The sequence below is a fragment of the Nothoprocta perdicaria genome, unplaced genomic scaffold (assembly GCF_003342845.1).
Source record: "Nothoprocta perdicaria isolate Ctin4 unplaced genomic scaffold, notPer1 scaffold_40, whole genome shotgun sequence".
NCBI classification, from domain to species: Eukaryota; Metazoa; Chordata; class Aves; order Tinamiformes; family Tinamidae; genus Nothoprocta; species Nothoprocta perdicaria.
Genome location: NW_020455644.1, coordinates 1,969,378 through 1,992,483, shown reverse-complemented (window position 1 = coordinate 1,992,483; position 23,106 = coordinate 1,969,378). Strand labels below are relative to the sequence as shown.

The 23,106-nt window shown below is 43.0% G+C and overlaps 1 protein-coding gene and 1 long non-coding RNA gene across 5 annotated transcripts; one reads left to right on the top strand and one right to left on the bottom strand.

Moving 5' to 3' along the window:
- Positions 1–43: 43 nt before the first annotated feature.
- Positions 44–18,193, top strand: AZI2 (5-azacytidine induced 2). Of its 4 annotated transcripts, none has more exons than XM_026045482.1 (8): positions 44–75; positions 6,424–6,653; positions 7,566–7,691; positions 7,981–8,080; positions 8,991–9,139; positions 11,056–11,192; positions 14,577–14,692; positions 17,708–18,193. In XM_026045482.1, the coding sequence occupies exons 2-8, from the start codon at positions 6,429–6,431 to the stop codon at positions 18,088–18,090; spliced, it is 1,236 nt and encodes a 411-aa protein (XP_025901267.1). In that variant the 5' UTR covers positions 44–75; positions 6,424–6,428; the 3' UTR covers positions 18,091–18,193. The 4 variants fall into 4 exon arrangements, with proteins under 4 accessions (XP_025901267.1, XP_025901268.1, XP_025901266.1 ...); XM_026045483.1 differs by lacking the exon at positions 44–75 and adding an exon at positions 777–795; XM_026045481.1 differs by lacking the exon at positions 44–75 and adding an exon at positions 1,033–1,079.
- On the bottom strand, positions 11,649–17,002 carry LOC112952597. The gene is made up of 2 exons (XR_003250436.1): positions 16,714–17,002; positions 11,649–12,588 (listed from the first exon to the last, which is right to left on the bottom strand). It is a non-coding gene; the product is annotated as an uncharacterized LOC112952597 (long non-coding RNA).
- Positions 18,194–23,106: the final 4,913 nt, after the last annotated feature.

Sequence of the window (23,106 nt, the reverse complement as noted above, 5' to 3'; positions counted from 1 at the left end):
GATTTTTATTTTTGGATTTTGGACTTCCAAAACTTTATCACTGCAGTCAGAGATGAAAAATCTACAATCTAGAGGGTAAATTTCATTCTCTATTCTTCTAATTCTTCTTCTGTTCTTCTAATTCTGTAGTTCTTCTATGGTATCAGCATTTATCAATTTGCTGCTGCATGAAATTGTCAATTATGTTTTTATGCTCTAGAATTAGCTTTTTAAATCCATACATCAGTGCAATTCTTTCTGTAAAATTGGGTTGATGATTTAAAAAAACGGTTTTTTTCCTTCAGAAAAGGAAATGTTATCATCTTTGTTTCCAGTATAAAACCTATTCTGACCACATTAACTGTTTTCCGCTTAAATATTCATCATTTCAAAGAGGAAACTGCTACTGTTTCTTTGCTGTTTATTAGTAAGTGCCACCAGAAAGAGGGGCTTCTGAATTTAGTTGAGTATTTTAGCTGATAGAAGCTCAGTTACATGCTCAGGACCGTAATAACCTCTTGCGATAAATTTCTAGTGGTATTTAGCAAATGAAGCGCTTGCTTTTATGTTTAATTGCATAAGTAACATTGAAAAATCGCTCGTGGCTTTTGTTTTTTCCACACTCTGCTAAGCATATGGGCTCGCAAATATAGTTTATAGGAAAATAAAGAYTGTAAGTTAAATATATAAATAAAGAGTAATAGTAATTCGGGTATTAGCACTTATAAAATGGGGCGCGTACACGCACCCCTTTCCTYTCCCCTCCCCTCAGCACCCGGCGCTTCCTCTGCCCAACCCCGCTAGGCGCATGCGCAGGTAGCCCCGCTGCATGCCGGGATCTGTAGTCCGTCCGAGCAGCCTCTGCGCTTCCGGGCGCRGCGGCCGCCCGCTGCGGGAGAAGGGCGGAAGCAGGGCGGAAGGAGGACGGGGTCGGCGTCACGTGGGCCGTTTGTTGACTTCCCGTAAAGGCGGAAGGTGGTGGCCTCGGGCCGGGCCCGGCTCGGCGGCGATGGGAGCCCGYGGGCGCCGCGGCCGGCGCTGCCGCCCCGGCAAGGCGGCCGCCCTGCACTGAGGAGCCCGGCCGAGCGAGGCCCGCGGAGGTCGGTGGGGTCCCGGCGGGGGCGGGCGCCGCGGCCCCGGGCCCCGGGCGAGAGCGGGGAGGCCCCCGGCGCCTCCGGCCTGGCGGCCCTGCCCGGGGGAGGCCCCGGGAGCAGCGCGGGAGAGGGGCGGGCGCTCGGCGAGGCCCGGCGGCTCCTAAACCGCCTCGGAAAGCGGCCGAGCTCCGGCAGCCGCGGGGGTTGCGCCGTGATTCCCGGGAATGCGGCAGAAGGAGCCGCGGAGCTCGGGATATCGGCGCGGGAACGGGGCGCCAGGGCAGGCTGGGGTGGCGGCCTTGCGGGCCCTGCCTTGGAGCGGCTGCTGGCCGGTGTCGGGGGAGATCCCGGATCCTCCCRGCGTTCTCGCTTTATAAGGAAACGCGTCCTAAAATCCCGGTGCTTCCCGCGGGGGGTGATTCACCCGCGTGAGCTGCGCCCTCGGCTGGATCCCCTCGGTTCCCTGCCGCCCTGCGCCGCGGGTGCGGGAATTACACTTACCGTTACCGTGGGAAGTGCCCGGTGCACGCCGGGGTGGGGCCCTCTGCCTCTGGGATAGCTCCTTAACGCTGTTCGTTCGAGAGGCCTCGATGGGCCGTGGGAAACATTGAATTGCTTGGAATTGGCGTGCGACCAAATGCTACTGCTAGTAATAACCCCCCGGTATACTTATATATATGTATATGTATTCTGAAACTTCTGCTGGAGGTATTTAGCAAACCAAGTCCAGAAATACTGATTTTTATTCTTATTTCTTAAGTGCTTTTCTGTTATTAACTGCTTTTCAGTTTTATATAATCATTATTTAAGTGTCGATCAGGTGYTCACACTAGAGCTTAACTAGAAGAATTTTACCCCCAAAGAATGCAAGTAAGCATGATCTTGAGTTAATCACTTGAGTTACTAAGTAGCATTGAGATCCAGTTTGCTGCAACAGGGCAGACGGGATTAATACTGGAGTCGGGCTAGTGAGTAGTTTGGCTGGAGGCGCTGGTGGGTTCTGCTAAAAGGATTTGTGGAGGCCCCTTCCTAATGTGATTTATGCAGAATCAACTTTGCAATCAATTCTGTGGTTTTGTTATATGCATATACTACGATTATGTGAATTAAAATATAATCATAAAGTTAGTAGTTATGTAGGGTTATAGATTTCAAATGGTAGATGCTTCTAGAATTCATTGGCATGTTTGGGGAAAAGAAGGAAAATATTGATAACCATGAACTGAACTTGGAAAAGTGAAGCATAAGGACCTTGAGCATTTGGAGCCATCCGTTCAGGAACTGCTGACTAGAATGTATTCAGCCTTGTTTAAAATAATGAGATATAAACCTGAATGTATTAGTAAATTACAGYGTGACTAGCGGCAATCACTGAGATTAATTTCCTTCTCATACCTGCAGTAAGTGAGGTGCTTGTAGTAGAATTGAAAGTACTGATGCAGTTATGTAAGATTTTCATAATTGACTGAACATATGAACTTACGGTGCACAAATTACCTAATAGTTGAATAGAGTATGAGGAAGCTTGTGACCGAGAGCTAGGAGTGTCTGTTTTAAAAAGGAAGATTAAAACAAAAGCTCTTAATTTTGCCGACTGTCAGWGGGGTCATTTTATATAAACAGTTTGAAGGAAGAGTGAATGAACACTAAGAAAGATCTTGGTAACCTTGGAATGAACTTCTGCTTGATGCCAGAAGAAGGTTTTGACAGATAGACCACATCTTCCTCATACGTGTTTCCCCTACTGCTTCCCATTAGTTTCAAAAATAACTTGATAGTGTAATAAGAGGGATTAGATGATGTAGTTGCTGTGGATATTGGAAGATACTTAACCGACTCAACCTTTTTTCCTTCCCCTTTCTTCTAGTTGTCAGGGGACGTGGTTGTTGTGACAGCGTGCTTGGAAGGCAAATGGAGTACGTGGTGGGGCGGGTAATACCTGCAATTTAGCAGTGAAGTTACAGGAGGATGAAACTACTAAGCGAGAGGGAAATTTACCAAGCACTGCTGTCATATAATGGGCTTTTTAATGCATTTCTAATCCTTGCAAAATTAGAGGGCTGTGTATTGTAAAAAGCTTGTGCCCAGACGTTTTGCCAGTGGTTCCTGAGCTGCCGTTGCAGTGCGTGTGGCACCTGTGGCCTAGGCGGTGCTCCGTGGTGCGGCTCGTGAGGTCCCTGCCCGAGCACAGGGACAGGCAGCGCTCGAAGCCGTTACCTGCCGCAGTGGGCATGCACAGAGCTATATAGATGTTTATATATGTAAACATATATAGATGTTTATCTGGAATACGGGCTTATTGCCGTCGGAGTCGTTGGGAACCGAAGGCAGCTGGCGGAGAGATGCAGAGCAGTGGAKGCACAGGAGGCTGGGGGCCTTGCCTGACTGAGGCGTCGTGTGCTCAGGCTCTGGAGCCTCTGTTGTCAGAGGTGCAAATTCTCTCCTTTGGTGCTATGTTGGAGTGTCTTGAAGCCTTTGGAAAGGAGGAATATGAGGAGTGTGGGCAGGTATTGCAGCACGGCAGAGAGAAGTCCCTTTTAGGATTCCTGTGATCAGATATGTTGTTGAATTCAATCTTTTATTTCTATGTGTGCATCCCTGTATACACCGTTATTTGTCAGGCAAGGTGTACCAGTATAAAATTGCAATCTATTCTTAACAGTTGGAGAATGGGTTTGTTTTACTATTGTTAAGTCAAACCCCTGAAGCCTGGGAGATAAACTAGTATAATTCACACTTTCAGTGGCCTAGAAATGAACTGGGAAAATACCATCTTGGAATACATATGCATTTGACACCATATGCATTTGACTGTCCTTCAAAATGTAAGGTGGAGCAGAATGGGCATCTGCTGGATATCAGGAAAAAACTTCATGTAATCCTGCATTTATTAGTTTAACACCTGACCCGAGTATAGGATTAGGATTTCAAGCTATAGGAATTTATGGACTAATCGATCTGCTGTTATTCACTGCATCCTGGAATTCATTTGAACTGTGTTATAATGTGTTCCTTGTATGTAAAATGTGTTTTATATTTAACTGCCTCTGTGGAATTAATGACTAATATTTGTAAAGCTCTATGAAAAGCTATATTACTGCTAAATAAGAAATGGGAAAGCATATTATTCTCACAGTGTTTAATATATTAAATCCCAAAGCTGTTTTTAACTTGCATTAAGTGGCAATAAGTGGTGGAAGTGGCTTCTGGAAGCTGTTCTTTCCTGCAGTGTGTGAGAGAGTGCAAACGTGAAAGAAAACTTAAGCAGTGCCCGCTGCTCAGCTGGTGCTTGGAAGCCRTGAACACAGTTGCTTTTATGCTGCATCCTGTGAAGGGTGGTGGTGTTTTTCTGACAACATGAACATTGACTACAAACGCTGTTACTCGTGTTCATCTGATGCTGAAGGCTCTGTAGGAGTTGGAGCTCCAGGTAGATGGAAAGTGTGGGGTGTTTCCAAGGGGCAGCTCCTGTGCACTCATCGTAGTGCCCGCGCATGTGGCCTCTTTGGCTTGGAGAAGCTCCATGGGTTAAAACCCGGCCCCGTGTTTGCAGCTGGGCTCCAGGAAGGAGCTTGCAGGCCCTTCCGGCACTGCCCGATGTGGGATAGGGGCAGTTGCTGCTCATGGAATAATCTGATAGATGTTTTCTTTCAGAAAGCCTTTCTCTGCTACCTACAGGTCGTATTCTTCTTTTTAAAAAACCCTCACATGATACAAGACAACCTAAACTCTTGACTCCTATCACGAAAGACTAAAAATAAAAACCGACAGCTGTAGTTGTAGCCCTCTTGCACATAAAGCCAGTTCCCCTTTGCTTGAAGCTTTCTAAGATTTCCTCTTGATAATTCTATTATCCTAATGAAGTCCCTCGAGGAGAAAATGTGTATGTGGGCAGGCTGTCTGTGCTTGTGCGGGCTCCTCGGAGGGCTGGTTTGCCTTGCTGGCACTTGCTTGTGTTCCCTGACACCACAACAAAGCGCTGAGGGGAGTCTGTGTCTGACCGTGACCCTGAGAGAGCTGCTGATCCTGCGCTGCTCGCTGGCCAGGTTTTATCCTGGTAGGAGCTGATGGGTTTTATTTGCCTCTAACACAGGCTGAGCAAGTGCTGGAACTTCACTTAATTCAAAATACTTCGGAAAGCTTTTGCGTTGTAGAGGGTTGTGTGTTGGTTTTTGTTTGTTTGTTTTGGGTTGTTTTGATGATTGTTTTTTTGGAGGGCTGTTTATTTTAGATATCTTTAATAATGTTTTGTTTTCAACAGTATAATTTACAGTTCAGTTAGTGGTAGATATATTACAGTTTACCTTTTGAATAAGTCCATATGGAAGTCGTAGCACTTTTCTTAAATGTTAGGAAACTATAGCATATAGCCCTACCAAGAAGCCTTGGAAATACCTAATAAAGGAACTATTCAGCATCAACAGAAAACAGATGAATATATGCTGATAAATTTATGAAATTATTTTAAGCTGGTTCTTGTCTTAGGCTTTGTAGAGTCGCATCATGACTGTTTAGCCTAGCAGTGGAGCAGAGCTTGGCTCTGTTGGGGTTTGTTCAGTTTGGAGGAGTGGGAGCGACCTCAAAATATTCACAACTTGCTTTATGAAGTGGCTGTGCTATGGCAGCTTTAAGGGATCTTATGGCAGTATTAAAGTGTTTAGCAGTTTTAAATGAATGCACTAATTCTAGTAACTCTCTGGATAGGTTTAAAAATGGTGTCATTCGCAAGTCTTTGGTTTTCGTTCATATTTTGGGACATATTTTGGCCAATGTCACCTGGATAATAAGTAAGAAATAACTCATCCAGCCTCTATCATCATCTGTGCATTAAGGCTGCCTTTTAAAGGTTGGGAAAGGCAGACAGTATTTTCTTTCAAGATCTCATCAGAAGAAATAACTTCTTTTTTACGCTTGAGAAACGTAGCAATTAGTAGCTTCGTTATAGCTATAAAATAACTTCCTTTACTACAGTTCTGTGTTGTATTACAAAACCTGCAGCAGGATATTCCTTTGGAGTTTCAAATACTTCATACTTGGTGCCATCCTCGATTTCGCTAGTGTTAACAGAAGGAAACTCTGGAGTTCATAAATAGGGTTCTTGGGATTTTTTTCTCAAAAGTAACAGTCCAAGATGTGCTTATTTTCTGACTAGTAGATTTTTAATGTAAAATAGGTTTTACATGGAGTTTTTATGCAAATTTAAGATATTCCCTAATTTTACAGCTTTATTCTATTTGAACAAGACACCCTCCATTTTTTTTTCTTTATTTATTTTTTTTTTTTAAATGAGATGCTTCTGGTGAATTTATTTTTGTGGAAATTTTACATTCTTTCTTGTCTTCTTAAACAGCTGTCATGGAGGAGTTGGTGGAAGATGACATCTGTATTTTGAACCATGAAAAAGCAGATAACACTCACAAGAGAGATGGGGAGGTTCCTGTTTCACCCTACAGCGGAGATGAGTCTGTGGCCTCACACTTTGCCCTTGTCACTGCATACGAAGACATCAAGAAACGACTAAAGGAGTCGGAGAAGGAAAACTCCCTCTTAAAGAAAAGAGTGAGAATTCTGGAAGAGAAGGTAAGAAAAAGCTGAGCTAGCCACCGTTTGCTACCAGCTCTGTTAGCTCTCGTGTCAATGGCAGAGCAGATRTGAGGTATATAAAACATATACTGAAAGTTATTTTCAAGTAAAAATACTGGTAAATTATCTACCAAATGAAATACTTCTTTTTTCCCCCCCCGTGATAGTCCAGTTATGTTATATTTGTTAGACTGGATTTCTTTGTGTGAGTGTCTGTGTACGTGATCAGTGCAGTGGTGCCACGCAAAGAGGCTGGCTTGACTCGGACGGAATTGTAGGTGCATTAGATCATTGCTGCATCTTATCTGCCTCTCTAGAGTACTTATTAACTCGGGGTCATCCAGCCTGGTGTTGTTGAACAGTGAAGTGCCAAGTCCATAGGCTGTCAGAATCCATAAATTGTTAAGCACCAAGAGATTCTTCTAATGAACAGAGTGACATCATCAGGAAAAAAAAAAACGGTTGGTGCAGAATATCTAGCTAGGTGTAGCTAACAGTCACCTCAAACGTGAACTGCAAAGTTAAGATGCTCAAGATGGAAGTGTTGACCGACTGTTACTTGACAGAGTAATTCTAAAACTCAAAGTAATATTAAAAAGTTGCTTTTTGTATGCTCTTGCTCCTTGCATTAGTCTAGTGAAGTTCGTTACAGCTAAGAATGGATCATGATACAGTTGTCTCCACCATTAAAGCAAGTTATTCCTAAACACAAAAAATCATTCAGCAATGTCTTTGCAGAAGGCCTTGATTTTTCATTAATTGCTTCTTATTAATACAAGATTTGGATTAAAAACATATCAGTTGAAAGTTGCAGACTGTAGAAGTGCTGACTAGCTGCCCTTGGTGAATGTTGCTGTGCTTGGTAGGAGGGTAGGAAGGCTCTCATTTCCTTGCCTTGTTACACCCCAGCTCCTGGGCTCGCGGCTGGAGGAGGAGTGCAGCTCTGTGGGCCGCGAGCAGGTGAACAAGGCCTACCAGGCCTACCGAGAGGCCTGCATCGACCGCGACGCGCTCAAAAGCAAGCTGGATAAGATGGTAAGAGAGCTTCCCGTCTTGGGCATGTTCCGCAAGTACAGCACACCTAGGGATGCTTACTGAAAAATAGATTTTGCTTGCTGAAGGTCAGCAGTGTTTGCTTTATTGCTCGGTTTTTAAAGCACCTCATACTGCTGCTATTTTTTGAGAATATCACCTTTTCATTACTGGGCTTGGCTAATGCTAAAAATATATCTTAAATCAGTGAAAGGATTAAGATGTTCTCCTGCAGAAGAAAAGTTGAGTTGGCAAGTATGATAGAGACTTTCTTTTCCCCCCCTGAAAACAGAGGAAAGAAACTTCAGAATCTTTGAAAATCATGAATGAGCAGTTGCAGTCTAAAGAAGTGGAACTCTTACAACTGAGAACTGAAGTGGAAACTCAGCAAGGTACGTATTTGGTTATTCCATCTTCACTGGTTGTGCTGTGAGCTTTTTGATGGACTGCATTTAGTGCTTGTGCTGTGAAACGGGTGCCTTCAGAGGTGTCAGCCCACGTATAGAGTGAGCTGAACACTGGCACGAGGCGTTTCAGGCTTGTGTTTGTTCTGGCTCATGGTGGCACGCATGTTAGGTGGCTGCAAGACATGGTGAAGCAATGAGGCTGTTGTGCTTTTCCACACGAGACTATTCTAATATTTTGAGAGGTGCATAGCCTTACAGGTCAGTAAGCTGGTGGGTGTGTTTGTGGGGGTGTATTTTTGTTGTTGGTTTTTATTTTGTTTTTCCTATTGCTGACTTGATGTTAGGATCATCATCTCATGTCGCTTCTCAGTGTGTGCACGTATGTGGTTTTATTTTGATTTTTTTTTCTTCCCTTCTCCTGCCTAATACAAAAGTAACTGCCAGACTTTACCCATTTGTTTTGATTTCTTTTTTTTTTTTGCTGCCGTGTTTGGAACAGTTTGCTTTCCAAAATTGGGGGAAAAAAATAGGGTAAATGAGGTAACACCTTAAATCTGGAGGACAAGGCTGTATTTTCAGTGTGTAAGAGGTAGGAAAGATAGTATATATGCAGAGTTTTGTATTTTTCAGTGACTTTATGGCAACACTTTTTCTTTATAAAATTTCTACAACATTTCTGGAAAGCAGGACCCAAAACAACTCCCCCCGCCCCCCCAACCTCTTTATTAGCGTTACTGTTTCTCTGCTGTTGAAGACTTGATAGCAGCTTCCGCTGGATGWGGATTTTATAGGGCATCTGCTGATTAACAGAAACTGTTCAGGAAAGGCAAGGTGAAACCTTACGTATTGAATCTCCTTGAACCAAGACTGAACTGTCTTGCTTATCTTCATACAGTGATGAAAAAGCTGAATAGTACTCAGTCTAGCTGGGAAATAGAGAAGCTGAACAGCGACCTGAAAGTGCGTAGTCTGGAAAAGGATCTAGAAGAGCTCAAGGAAGAGTGCAACAGTCTCAGAAAGGAACTGCAAAAATCCAAGCAGAAGGTATCTTTATTTTTAAGGAAATTTTATTAAAAGACTTGACTGTGTTGTTATGCTCTCCTAAATCTTTTCTTCAGGCAAAATAGAAGGTAGACAAGTAAGTATGTAATTGAGTGGAAAATGACCATCTTAGTAAAGTTAGGCATAGCTTCTTGGAAATAGTGTGCTTACACTGGTGAGATTTCCCAGCATCTGCTGTTTTAAATAACAGAAAATGAAGTTTTACAATTTCTTGTAAGTAGCCATTCAGAATGAAGTRTTCGGTGCTGGTGTTTGTTTTGGACTGAGCTTCTTAAAGGAATGATAAAATGCTTGTCTTAAAGATCTCGTGAGCCCCCCAACCTAGAGCGGGCATCCAGAGAGGCAAGGAGAGGAGCAACCTGAGGCCCTGTCCTTCTCCATAGGTGCTCTCCAAGCACGTGTGGTCCGAGTGCTGTGTCCTCAGCACTGAATTGTCTCCACAGATCAGYCACTCAGGCTCCGCTCCCGGTCCACATGGACGTGTTCACATGGACATAACTGCATCAGATGTCTCATCTTGGGCTTAGGCTGAKTTTTTTCCACTAGGTGGGGATAAAGCCCGTTAGCTGGGTGTAACTGTCGTGACTGTTGCCTCTTCTCATTTGCGGCTTGGGCCCTTGGTGATACTTCTGGTAAATTGTAAATTTTGAAGACGTTCTGTAACTTGTGTGCAGTGTAGGTGTCTTCAGGTAATTTTATAGAGGAGGGTAAAAGGCACATAATTAAAGATTGCCGCTTGTGCTGCAAGAGTGTTACAAGAAAGACATTACTAGACATTACAGTGTTCAATGTCTATGGTAAGAGCACTTGCTGTAGAGAGGGAGTTCAAGGAAGAACTTTTTTATATATAAATTCTATTCTGATCTTGAAAACTGGTAAATGTAGGAAATAAAAAYGAACAGCGTTTCAAACTTGGGGCAATATCGTGTGGCTGGAAGTTTTTTGATTGTTCAACAGATGATGGACAGATCTTCAAAGATCGGGGGAGTTGTCAGGTGAAACAGAAATAGGACAAATGGGTGATGACAAGTCAGCATTATTTCAAACCTACCTGCTTTTATTTTCCACTTATTGTTTCTAATTCATATTTTCAGAAACTCTCTGTTTCAGATACTTACTCAGATTTTGTATTTTAGCTGAGTATAATCTATGTGCTGTACTGGCAACTTGCTGTGGTTTCATGATGRCCCGTTTTAATTTCAAGTAACAATTCAAGTTCAGGTAACCCCTCAGACTAGAGAAAAAGATTTAGTAGAAAGGGAACAGGGGAAAAATGGGTATGAATGAAGAGTTAGAACAGAAGCATCACTAAGATGGCGTTCGCTGGTGTAGGCACCRCGTCTGATGTGCTGAGCACAGGGAGGCAGCTCGTGTGTATCGCTGTGCATCACTTGTCTGCATGTACCAGGTAGATGTAAGGGAGAAATTATAGTTAGCATAAAAATGACTTGTACAACTAAATCTATACTGAAACATTTTGTTTTAACTTAAAAAATCTTTATATTTTGAGGCAGGGAAAGAGAAGGCTGACTATGCTTTATTTGTTTTTAAATGCGTCAAACTTAGTGTATTAACAGCGTTGCTCAATTTGTGCTTTTCAGGTAAGTGCAAATTCCAGGGGCTCAGTGCAGAGAATGCTGATCATGCGGATTCCAAGCCTGTGGGCTGCTCTGGTAGTAGCTGCATGTTTGTGTGCTGGAAGGTGGCCTGGTAACTGTTTGGTTATGTGAAAGGGGAGCTCAGTTCATTCAGCAGGTCAAGTTAAGCATTTTGAAGTGGAGATTCTGAGTCGAAGTCTTTATGCCCATTTTGAAAACTGCTGCAGCTAACAAAAATGAAGATTACTGTAGTTTGGATTTTTGAATGTAAACTACATGTAATGTGTTGTTTCACTACAGTATTTACAGTTAATAGATCTGAGCTCATCTGCTCATTTCCTGTCCCTCCTCCTTTCCCCTCACTCGGATGCACAGGACCAGGCTCAAGAAGAAAAATCACTAAATGGGGACCTCCTTCAAAGCCAAAGCATTCAGAGGTATGAAAATTGAGTGATTTGGGTTTTATTATTAGTTTATTGAGAAGTGTTTACTTGACCTAGTAGATTTTCTTGCAAAATCTACAAGCAGCTTCTTTTGATCTACATAAAATTCAAGCTGAAGTTGACTMTATTTCTCCATTTATCAAAAGCACTGTTGTCTTTTTTGTTTTGTTGTTTTTGTTTTCTTTTTTTGATTGATTGACCAGGATGATATCGTGAAGAAAACATTTGCATCTTCAGATTAATGTACGGAAAAGGAGACTTAAACTGTCTTGGACTTAAASTTTGTCTTTTAATAATTGTTTGACTGGAGGTAGTAGTTTAACTTCTGAGCCTCCTTTTGGCCTTAGGAATCTTAACGGTTCTGTACATGTGAAGATTCRTGTTTCTGTAGGTGGTAGTTTCAAAACTCTTTTGTTTAGTGTTGAAACACGTATTTTACTTAGTGCAGCAAAGTAGTTTTTCTAGTTCTAGTATTAGAAACGCTAGGCAACTAGTTTGACTATTTTYATTCAACATCTTATTCCTGTAAAATTTAATATTCAGGAGCCATCTTGTGATCTCACCCTYTGAAGGACTCAGTCCAGCTACTTTTTCTAAAAATGACTTCAATTACCTTTTGACTGTTTCACCATGTAGGATTTAGTATTACCTTTATCAGCGCTTTCATTAATGGTCACACTGTTCTCTATTCAGGGGCCTGTGGTTGCTAAGAATGAATCTGGGTGATGATCTCTTGCTATACACATTTTTGCTTGTGATTTTTATACCCAGAACCTCCAAAACTTGGGGTAACGATGAAAATTAGAGGAGTAGAGCAGTACTGAGCTGCSAAGCAGATGCAGGGCATTACAGGTGACACGTTAGAGTGGCTTTTAAGTGTTTCCCCAGCACGCCAGAGTGCATGGATCTTGGGTATAAGAGGCTTATGAGRTATGTTCTGCAGAAATCTATGGGCTGTAATATTTTTACATTGGCTGAATCCAGAGTGTCTGCAGTAACTAGTCCTTCTGCGTGGTGATCCAGCTTGCAGCTGATGCAATAAATACAAAGATAAYATGACTTTCTCTTATTGCTGTACGTTGCCCTTCTCTGCTTATATGTAAGCAAGCAGTAGAAGTGAAAGAGAAAGGTTCCCTCGCTGTTGATGAGAAGGAGAGGCGGGTAATTCTGGAGCTGTTTGAGAAGCTTAGAGTTTCCCTCATTAGTGTATACTTCTTCCAAGTTGTACTCTACCCCTTTTCGAAGTAATCGGTGACACGTAGGAATTCCCATCACTGGCGTGTGCAGCAGGCAGATGGAGCTTTTCATTCTTCTGGGCTGAGTTCCTCGCCTCAGGTAAACAGGGAGGGAAGGCAGAGTTAAGTTTATCTTCTGTCTGCGGAGAGTTTGCCTGAAAAAAAAGAGGGGAAAAAAAAGAAAAAGTCAAAATGTGATCAAGTATTTGTCCTCATCCTGTAACCATAATATAGGGTGAATAACGGTGCTTATGCTATAGCCCCCTCTGTTATTGTGTCTGATGTATGTGCATATGATCGTTTGCCCTTTTAAAAAGGGAAACATGTCTGCTTTTTTATCCATGCAAAAGAAAAGCTTCTGAAGAATGTGTTAGAGCTTCCAAATGCATCTCTAGCCAGTTAGGCTTCTTGCTGCACTTACGAGATTTTCCACAAGAGGGAAGAGTAGCCCTTCCTAACGAGGGATGGTTGGYGTCGCAACTTGTGGCTTTCTTGGCTAGTGCAGAGATGGGAACAGAAATCAGTCRCTGAAAGGAAGCACTGCAGATAGGTCCTCAGCATGGACATATCTCAATGCCCAGTTGCACTTTCCACCTTCCCTGGGTACCTAACGAGACCTTTCTGTGAGTTCTGGAGCTTCTTAGCCTTAGAGGCCTGAGCAAAAGGTGTTATCTCGAGGTAAAACAGTTCTGTGTGTTTGTTTGCCTGTGCAAATTTAGTCAAAAAWGCAACTTTCAGGTTGTTGCCATTTGTTTAGCATATGTAGGGTAGCTTATATTGTACTCCTCAATAAGGAGCTTGTAATGCATCCTGGAAACGGGCACATCCAGACATTTGTGGAAAGCCACTTGGAAAAGCTCCYGTGCCAAACGTAGGCTGCAGCCCTCAACTCTGCTGCTTACGAGGGAAGGGGGCACTGACAGTTAGTTACCTTGTTGGAAAATAAATACTTTGCATTTGTCAGGAGTCTACAAATCTGGCTTTAAATTCTTGGCTTACAAGCCTGCTTTGCCGCAGATCTAGCTGGGGTCCTTCTAAAGTCTCCGTATATGTGCACCCACATCTGTGTGTGTTGGTGTGTATTTGGATTATGCATTGCAGGAACAGGGACTATCTCTGCAAAATCAAGTATTGCAARTTTGTTTCACAAACACCTGCAATTAGTACGTTCTGCTCATGTTTTTATTGCAGTAATTGTAATAGTTAAGAATGTGTTCAAATTGTATCAAATGTGTATATTAAAAGAAAAACAAGGAGGAAAAAATGTAAGAGTGTTTGTAGATAGAAATGTCATACTGTACCACACACAGTGTACAGTACCCAGAACGCATGAGCACGTAAGGAAAGATAGGTGATTAAAGGATTGTTTCATGTTTGTTAGAAGACAGCACAGGATAAACTTCCAAGTTGTGGAAATCCTTGCTTTTATTTTTATTCATTTATTTATTTCTCTTTCAATTGTAACTGCCTTGAAAAGTAGTGACTTTGCAGTGGATTATATGCCGGTATCCACAAAAAATAAATCGGTTTGTAGATAATAAAAATGAAATTGTGATGTCTGCATTTATTTGTCTTTCAAAGACTTAAAGTCCTGTTATAAAATTCACCCATGCACTTTCCTTGCAACTGAGCTGTTCTTGTATTTCCCACTATATATAAGTACACTTGAGTGTCAAACAGTTCTGATATGACTGAAGTTTGTTAGTTTTGAGATGGGGGGGAAAAAAAGTGAACAAAATGATGACATTGATGTGATGACATCCATTTAGTATCCATTTAATGTGTTAATGTATTTTAATGTATTAAAAAAGGAAGCATTCCTTTGAGAATACTAATTTTGTTGGAAGCTGATTATAGTTAATATCGTTTCCCATTTGAAGAACCTGAAGTTATTAGTATTACCTGGTATGTTATTAGTGCYGTACACTGTAGCATAGAAGAGTCCAATATGATATAAAAAGCCCCTCAACTTGAGGTAGTCAACACTACTGCTGAATTAATTTGAATGATGTTACCCTAACACAAATTGACAGACAATATAGTTTGGATAAAAACGACTTGTTAACAATAAGCTTTGGAACTAAGCATGAGGATGCTTTGGAGATGGCAAATACTTAATTTGTTTGTCTGTTTGTTTTGAAAGTTTCCAACAAGCATATTGGGATCTGAAGAGAGAAATGTCTAATTTGCACCTAGTGACTGAAATGCAAGCTGAGGTTCTACGAAAACTGAAAACAAATCCAACAGCAACCAAGAAAGGCAAGTCAGTGTTTGCAGGAGCACACCTTACAGATGCAAACTGTGGATTTAAGCTGTAGCATTTTAAAAAAGAAACTAGCTATCATATCTTATCAGAATTTCATCAACTGAAGCTGCTAAGCYAGACTATGTTACGGTTCCAGCCTGCCCATTTTCTGCTTTTGCCTCTGTCTCATGCTGGTCAACTTCACACATAAAGGTGTTGCTGATGTGTGGGGGTGGTATTTTTTTTTTTTATTTTTTTCCTTTTTCTTTTTTTTCCTCCCTTCTTCACTACTGTATTCTGTTCCCCTTGTGGCTTTTTTCTCAGTCAAGTGTTGCTTATGTGCACAGGGCTGAGGTGTTAAGTTTACTTGTATTTGACCTTTTACCACGACTGCTTCATATTTAAAGAAAAAAAAAGCTCACATTTATTTTCAGTCTTGTTTTCCCAGTATAGTATATTATCAAGAATTCATTTGGCAGCATTTCAAAACTAGACATTAGCAGACTGAAGATACCTTACAATTGCATTTTTCTCTATGACAGCATTCAGAAATGTTGCATTTTTTTGCAAAATGCGTGTTGGCATTTTCTGAACGCCAGACTACTGATGCTGCAAAACTYAAATCAGTGCTTAATTCGTCTGCCTCTTTGCAAATAAATAGGGGAAAAATTATCATTTCCACATAGTGCAAATGTGGTACATAATTTCAGTGATTTCAGTGAGCAGTTAATCAGATAGTTTGTCTACTTGGTATATATTTTGCAAGTCAAATGCTTTGCAAGAGGTGGTTCTTAAATGCTGAATTTTGGGACTRTCCACGTTGGCCTCACGGTGCCATCTCCTTTGTTTTCTGCTCACCTGAATTGTGGCACTTGTTGTGTTCAGAATATAAGAATTTGGTTGCACATGGGGGCCTCGGTCCCTACCCAGTACAGGGTGAAGCTGTTCTGCTTCCGAGGAGCTTGGCTGGCGCAGGGAGCTCCCGGTAGGATTCGCCTCCAGGGCGGGGACGGGCTTGGCCTGTGGCCAGCAGTGATTGAGGATCACTGTCTGCTAAACTGTCACCACCTCTTGGCACCCAGGCTGGGTCACCCTGTCACCAGGTGAGTCAGGGTTCCTGCAGTTACGATAGAAGACGCATTTGTCACATTCAGTTCCCAGTTTCTGTACAGAAATTAGGACATTTTCATCATTAAGTCTGCCAAGGTTTGTGATAATGTAGGATCTTTCGGTGTAGGATCTTTCTGTCTAGATCTGTTTTTAATTTGCAATTGTGTTTCCCTTATATGAATATTCCCTTCTTTTACTTGAATTTTTTTTTTACTATTATTTGCTAATGCACTTGTGCATATGTAGCTGCTAATGGCAGTACTGATTGATAGGATCGCAAAGGTAGATTTTTTTTCCTTTTGTTCTATAGACTTCTTTCTATAACTTTTTTTTAAAAGTATGTAAGAATTTGTGGATTTAAGATGCAAGTTAAAACTGTTCTTCACTTAGTTCCTCAGCACCATGAAATGCAGGTATTTCTGTAATGAAATGTAGGAAGATAATGTATAGAAAAATCCTGAGTTGCACAAACTACAGGATAGAATTAACTTTAAAATTTCCATTTCTYGTAACTGTAGTACTGGCTGTTGGACATTTTATCTTTATCGAACAGAAACGAGATCCTGCTCTTTTTTTTTTTTATAAGTATTCATAATCTTTGGATATGTGCAGAGTTAAATCCATTAAATCTGTTACATCAAAACTATATTTGTTATTAAGATACTGCCAGTTACCACRTGGATCCTATTTGGGGATCCTTTATGGAAGAAGGCATTTTCAGTGTGCGCTCGTGGATTTTTCTTGCATTTGCCAAGCCTTTCTCAAGGAAGTGTGTGCGACCCGGCCTTTTCTTTCTGCCTGATGTTTTGCAGGGCTGTTTGTCATGCAGAGCATCAACAAATTTGAGTGAAAATTCCAAACTACCYTCACTTGTGCACTCGTGTGCACTGCGGAGAGATTGGTGTTTGTTTATTTTAGCTCTTACCTGGGGTGTGTTTATCTGCTGTTTCAAGATGGTCAGAAAAAGAGGCCCTGATCGCTCCAGCGCTTGCTCTTTGCTGCTGTAGTTGGTCCGAACTTGGTGGCAGCCAATTTTTTKTTGTTSTTTTTACTGTTTCCMTCTGGACAATCTGTTACACAGGGAGAAAAAAGAAGGCTTCACAGAGCCAATTTAGCAGGATCATTCTGTGCCCGTGCCTTGTTCAGTTAACACTGGAAATATTAAATAGGAACTTTGACTGGTTTTACCCTGCCAGGTGATTCAAGTTAAACTATACCGCKCTCTCACTGCAGGGGGCTGTGATGCCATACAGTTTTGAAGATGATGAGCTGAGGTGCTGCAATAAGCCATGTTTAACTCTCTGTAACTATTTTATGGCTTAATGGTTTAATTATGCCTAGATTTTTTTTTCCAGCTTTGCTAATGTTGTAATATTTGGAATATTCTCCAATGACAGATACTTTTTTTTTTCCTTCTTTCTTTGAAATTTTAAAGGTCCATAGATCTCTACATGGCTTTTTTACACCTGTTAGCAGAGGTTAAATGTAGGTCTTTTTACCTTAAACCTTCAGATTTGATGAGCATACTACTGAAAAATGCTTTTGCTGGCATTGTGAACTGGGTACCGCTTTCTTATTTTCTGCAGACTAGCTGAAGCTGCCTATTCTGACCACAAGCGTGGCTTCTCTTTGTGTCTCTAGACAACAAGAGCTCGTCTAGGTTTAAGCAGGACCTTGGACAATTTCTTGGTGTTGCCTATTTAGACCTACCTAGTGAATTCAGGGTTCTCTGGTTTACCTTGCAAAGTCTGCCCGAGAAGATCCATAACGTAGTTCTCAGCTACAAATTGTAAAATGTTACTTGCTGCAGTAACTTGAAAACACTGCTTGTAACATATGCTGTACTGCAGTGTATTCAGAGAATATAAAATGCTCTGTCTTCTGTGCAAATAACTCTTTCTTTTATCTTCTTTCTCCAGCTGCTTCTGCACCAGTGCAGTGTGTTGAAGACTTGGAGAAGAACCTTACGAAGCTGCATTTGACCACAGTCTATAAAAGCCCATCTCTGGCACCGAACGATCAAGTCCTCTGCAGTGCTCTGCCCCTCCCTGTAAAAATCCCCTCTGAAAGAGTGACTCTGCACACGTGGACAGATGGCAGACCTACGCCAGTGGATGGGAAAACATTTCAGGAACAGCATTCTTATGGCAAGAGCTCTCTGGAAGATAATTCCTGGGTATTCCCAAGTCCTCCAAAGCCTAATGAGAATGCCTTTTGGGAAATGAAAAACAAAACATCCCTGTTAAACTGTCCAGTAGATTACCTGGATCAGTGTAATCAAAATTGCCTGCACAAGAGTTAAGCAATTTTCAGAATGAACTGAAGCATTTTTAGAGTGGTTCTGAATAGGCACCTTATTGCTGGAATTTTTTACAGGGGGCAAACAATGAGTTGAGACTTTTTTTTTTTTTTTTTTCTTCTTTTAGTTCCAAACCAGAAAGCCAAGTCTTTCTCTGCTGTAACTTAAGGAGCAAGTTCCTTGAAGTTCAAGCTGCGCTGGTATAATGTAAATGTAAACAAATCTAGCATGGGGCCTAAATAGTTTTTCCCTGCAAATGGCATGCATTTGCAGGAGATGACACTTGAAAGTTAGTTCTTGGAATAATAATAAAAAAAAAAACTCAGCTCTTTATTTGTTTGCTATTTGTATAATCTCAAGAAAATAGTTGGTAGCCTGCGTTGGCTATAACAGCTATCAGCTAAATTTTGGCCGTCTCAGACTAAGACCAAGAATTTGAGTCTCTGTCCTTCCCTCCTTCCTCCTTTCAGTTATTTCCTGATTCTTCTCAGTTAGAAATAATGTGTGTGTGGTGTTTTTTTTTTTTAATAAAAACAAATAGTTTTTTTTCCAAAACTTTGTTCTTTTTCCAAAACTTTGATTTTATGTTGAGATAAAGGCAAGGGGGGAAAAACTCCCCGGCTATCCCATAGAGATTGCACCATTATAGGCCTTGCTGCAGACTATAGAGGATCGTAAGTGGTGCTGCTGGAAGCCAGAAGCCGTAGAGGTCCAGCTGCCTTTCAGTATGTGCTGAGGAAGCGGATTTTACCTGGTGCACGAGGGTGCCTGGCACCCATCCCTCCTGTTCCCCTTGCAGTTATCTCGGCTGGGCCGCCTTTGGAYGTCACCAAAGGCTGACATGTTATTTGTGTGGTCGCCAAGGCTGCTAATTTTTCTTTAATGAAAGAAACAAAGCCTTAATTTAATCAGATGTTTTAGCATTGTTGATGTCTCTAAAAATAATTTGTGTGGTATCTTTAATATGCCACCGAAACTGAAGTTATTTGAATTGCAGCYGCCTGCTTTGCAGATTGAGTATCTGAGTACTACTCTCTTCTCTTAAGCCAAGAACTTTTTTAGACAAATACAGTTTATGCTTTTTAATTGCTGCGTTTAATATCTGGTTTAATATAACAGGGTTAAGTGACCTGCTTGACTCCTCAGACCTTGGAGGAAAATGCTGTGTAGTTTAGATCTTTGACACCGAGCTTGTCGGGATGGGGAAGTTAATACTGCCCTTTACAGGGGTGTGAAGGGCTTGACTGCGCAGGTCAGGCTTCAGTCCAAGGAAAACTAAATTCATGGCTGTTCAGTAGCCAGTTATCTTAATCCCTTGCAAACACACAGCAAGGTGATGACTAGCAGAGCCATGTTAGTGGTGGACCACCAAGGTGCTCCTTAACTGAGGTGTGTGTGGTTCCAGCCACCTTCTTCCCTGGGGATCAAGTATTTCACAGGGCGACTGTCTTCTTGTGTTTGAGCTTGTCTATCAAACTTGAAAGCATCTTCTCGCTCCCTTCGAGTGGCCTAGGGAACAGCACACGTAAGTAACRCTTCCCGTTCACCAGATCCTGTTTTTATCTTTCCAGTATCTTGCTCACGTAGGCGGGTTTGTCTGCGATTAATGGAAATGGTCTCAGCCGCTGGAATTTATTCTGACCAATGAACACGGCTGACTCAGGGGAGTACAATCTCTTGGAAAGTAATAGAACAAACCCAATATGCATAAAACAAATCCAAGGCACTAGGCTTTTGCTGATAGAACCAACTACCTGTGTAATAACGAGGTGGCAGGAAGCATTTCTCATAGGCTGCATAGGCACTATTGTATCTAGTCCCAATGCTACTTTTTGAGGTGCCCCACTTGCAAAGAATTTTTTTTTTAATTAATGTTATCCCACAGATCATTCTGACTGATATTTTGAATTGTGCAATGAAGAAATTCTACTGTGTATGATTTAAAATAAATCTATTTTTATTTGAAAYGGATTTTAGTTACAACTGTCCTTCTAGTATTTGGCACAACCATTTCTCCTCAGTTTGGAATGTGTGTGAAGTCAYTCCAGCTACAAAATGGCAGAGTCGAGGCTCATTCTCACCCGTTTAGGAAGGAAAGACACACAGACAGGCAGAAAATACATCCCCTGGATGTTGAAAAAGGAAGGGCTCGGGCACCTTCAGTCACAGCGTGTTCCTGGCGTTTCACTGACCCCATTGCAGTGCCCTGTCAGCCTGTGTCTGCAAGGGAAAAAGGAAAACGAAGCTTTCCTGTTCTGTGCCAGTCCTGGCCTTGTCATTTTCTCTCATCTCCTGCGCCCCAGAAGCGGGGGGTGAAGTGGCATTTGCAGAGAGCAGCTTTGCAGGCACCTCAGCGCTGCGGCCTCCCTGGCGGCAGGGTTGCACTGCAGCCGCTCGCCGCTGCGGCCGAGCAGAGCCGGGCGAGGGGCGCCCGGGGCCGCAGAGCCGGGCGAGGGGCGCCCGGGGCCGCAGAGCCCGGGCGAGGGGCGCCCGGGGCCGCAGAGCCCGGGCGAGGGGCGCCCGGGGCCGCAGAGCCCGGGCGAGGGGCGCCCGCGGCCGCAGAGCCGGGCGAGGGGCGCCCGGGGCCGCAGAGCCCGGGCGAGGGGCGCCCGGAGCCGCAGAGCCGGGCGAGGGGCGCCCGGGGCCGCAGCCCCCCGGCAGCGTGGAGCAGCCGCGGGGTGGAAGCTGCTGCCCGCCCTCCGCTGCAGAGGGAGGCACCTTTAAACCCACTCCCTGCTCAGCAGGGAAAACTCTCCTGCCCCGACTGACTGCAAGGAAAATGCAGGAGCAGCAGCAGTGCCGGGGGTCTGCACACACACACTGCAATTCATCTGCAATTCTAGCTATGAAATGCACAGGGTACGGACCCAAATTTTCAAKCCAGGTAACTAATGATAAAAACACATGATTGGAGGCTTTGGCCACTTGAAAAGTTCTCTTAACCCACAGCTTGGATTATTTGGTATTTCCCTGTGATCAATGTGTACTTGGATATTGGGAGAGGTCAGCTAACCTAACAAACAACAGCTCCTCATATAAGCTCTCCCTGCTTAGTTCTTTTTACAATTTTAAAGGTCTGCTTGCTCTAAGCCCCCTTGCCAGGTTTGTGGGTTTCCAGTTGAGAGGAGCAGAAGACAACTTAGCTGTGATGTGCTGCCAGATGTTTSAGGCTGGAAAAAGACAACAGCTATGCTGGTCAAGCAGGGAGCTACAGTGAGGTGATACTCAAACTGCTCCATTTAACATGAACTATATGAGAAATGTAAAGTTGATTTCATCTACTTTCATCTTGTAGGTTTTAAGTGTTACTTGTAGCAGCCTCTGTGGTTCCCTTATACAGATGCTTGCGTTTTGATGCTTTGGCCTACTGCAGGACTGTGCAAAAACTTTTCTCGCTCTCGCTAGTCTTCAGGCAGCACCTCTGTAGAAAAGAGATCGGGTTGCCTGTTGTGTTGTGCGCTCTGAGCACAAAAYAAACGTGGTGGTGTTTCTGTAACTGTCGAATGTCAGCCTTTTGCCTCTTCAGAGAGGAAGGGCTGTTACTACTTGCAATTGTATGAACACAGGATAGTGGGCCGAAATACTTGATTATTTTACTATCTGCACTAAAAGTGAGAGTTCCTTTTAAACTGAGTTGCACATTCCCATGACTGATGAACAGGTAAACTATTTAAATGCTTTATTCTTTCTGGTAAATGTTCTGGTAAGAACTCAGATCAGCGGCTGCCACTTTGATCCCATCACCAGATTTTACGATGGAAGGGGTTGAGTGGCACAAACACCAAGGCAGCCCTGGATGCAGTAACTGGTGAGGTGATGGTGGAGGCTTGATCCAGGGAAGAAGCAGGACAGAATAATGGGATATTGCACTAATTGTTGGCCTAATCTGTAGGATACTTGAAACTAGATGGGGACCACCTCGGTCTTGACTGTGTTTGGCCATTTCTACACCTGGGGCATGAACAGAGAGGACAGTGTTGCAAGGACTACTTGAGGCACGTGGCTATAGGAAACAGGACGGGGAAGGACTGTCTTTGGCTTCCAACTTAATCGCTGCGTCAACAGCCCAGGGTGGTAATGGGAGATGRTTGCACTTCTCTTAGAAAACTCTTTTAAAAGATAACTCATCCTTCTGGAACAAGTTTTCAGTTTACCCTATGAAGGTGAACTTCTTAAGCAAGGATGTTGTCGTCCTCCTTCTCCCCTTTAAGACACCAGTTTCATGGGGCTCATCTCTCAAGGAGTTTGCAGTGAAGTCAGCGTACTTAAAAGCACAGTTTGCAATGAAATAAATCCACGTCTGTTCCCCCAGGGGTGAAGAAGGGGCAGGGATTGGCCCCTTTACTGCAGAGGCAGTGTCAGAAAGCTCCGGGGTACCCTGCAGGTGATGAGCTGCTCCCTTAGTTCCAGGTGTTATTCCATGGGTGGCAAGAGGCCACATGTGGGCAGCCTGGCACGAGCGGAGCACGGGGGTCCCACCACAGGAGAGCCCGGGACGRGGGCTCCTCAAGGCCGCACTGAAAACGCCGCAGCTCTGCGAAAGCTGCTGCAGCGACTGCAGGCACTGCAAACCCTCCGGAGCGTCAGCCTCTCACCACTCATGAGCAAAAAGGGTGCTTTTTTTAAAGAAATGTTCCTTTTTTCCCACTTTACTAATGAAGCACAGCTAGGGGCATTGTTTATACTATGGACGTCTTTTTCCATGCAACTTGAGGATCCTGAGTTGCTAATCTCAGGAGGAAGGAAGGGTGGCAGCTCAGGCAAAAACAAAATCTGAAGCACTTTACCAGCATGAGTTTTTCGTTTCCTAGTCCTCGTTCTTTCCCTTAAATAAAAGATGTAAATGCAATTAAAACAGAGGGTAATGCATAAGACATTAACTGAAAGGTGTGAAATCCAGGATTCGGAACTGGGAAACATCAAATTAAGGCCATGGGTGCAGCACAGAGATGTCAGTGCCAGGGCACAGAGCGGAACCCGGCTCTGAGGGCTACGGAGAACAAAGGAGGAGCTGCAATA

What these genes read in the sequence shown, in the direction of transcription:
- AZI2 (XM_026045482.1), top strand. Translation starts at nt 6,429, where the DNA reads ATGGAGGAGTTGGTGGAAGATGACATCTGTATTTTGAACCATGAAAAA. An exon ending in TGAGAATTCTGGAAGAGAAG is followed by an intron (nt 6,654 to 7,565) that starts GTAAGAAAAAGC and finishes GTTACACCCCAG; the next exon opens with CTCCTGGGCTCGCGGCTGGA. An exon ending in AAAGCAAGCTGGATAAGATG is followed by an intron (nt 7,692 to 7,980) that starts GTAAGAGAGCTT and finishes CCCTGAAAACAG; the next exon opens with AGGAAAGAAACTTCAGAATC.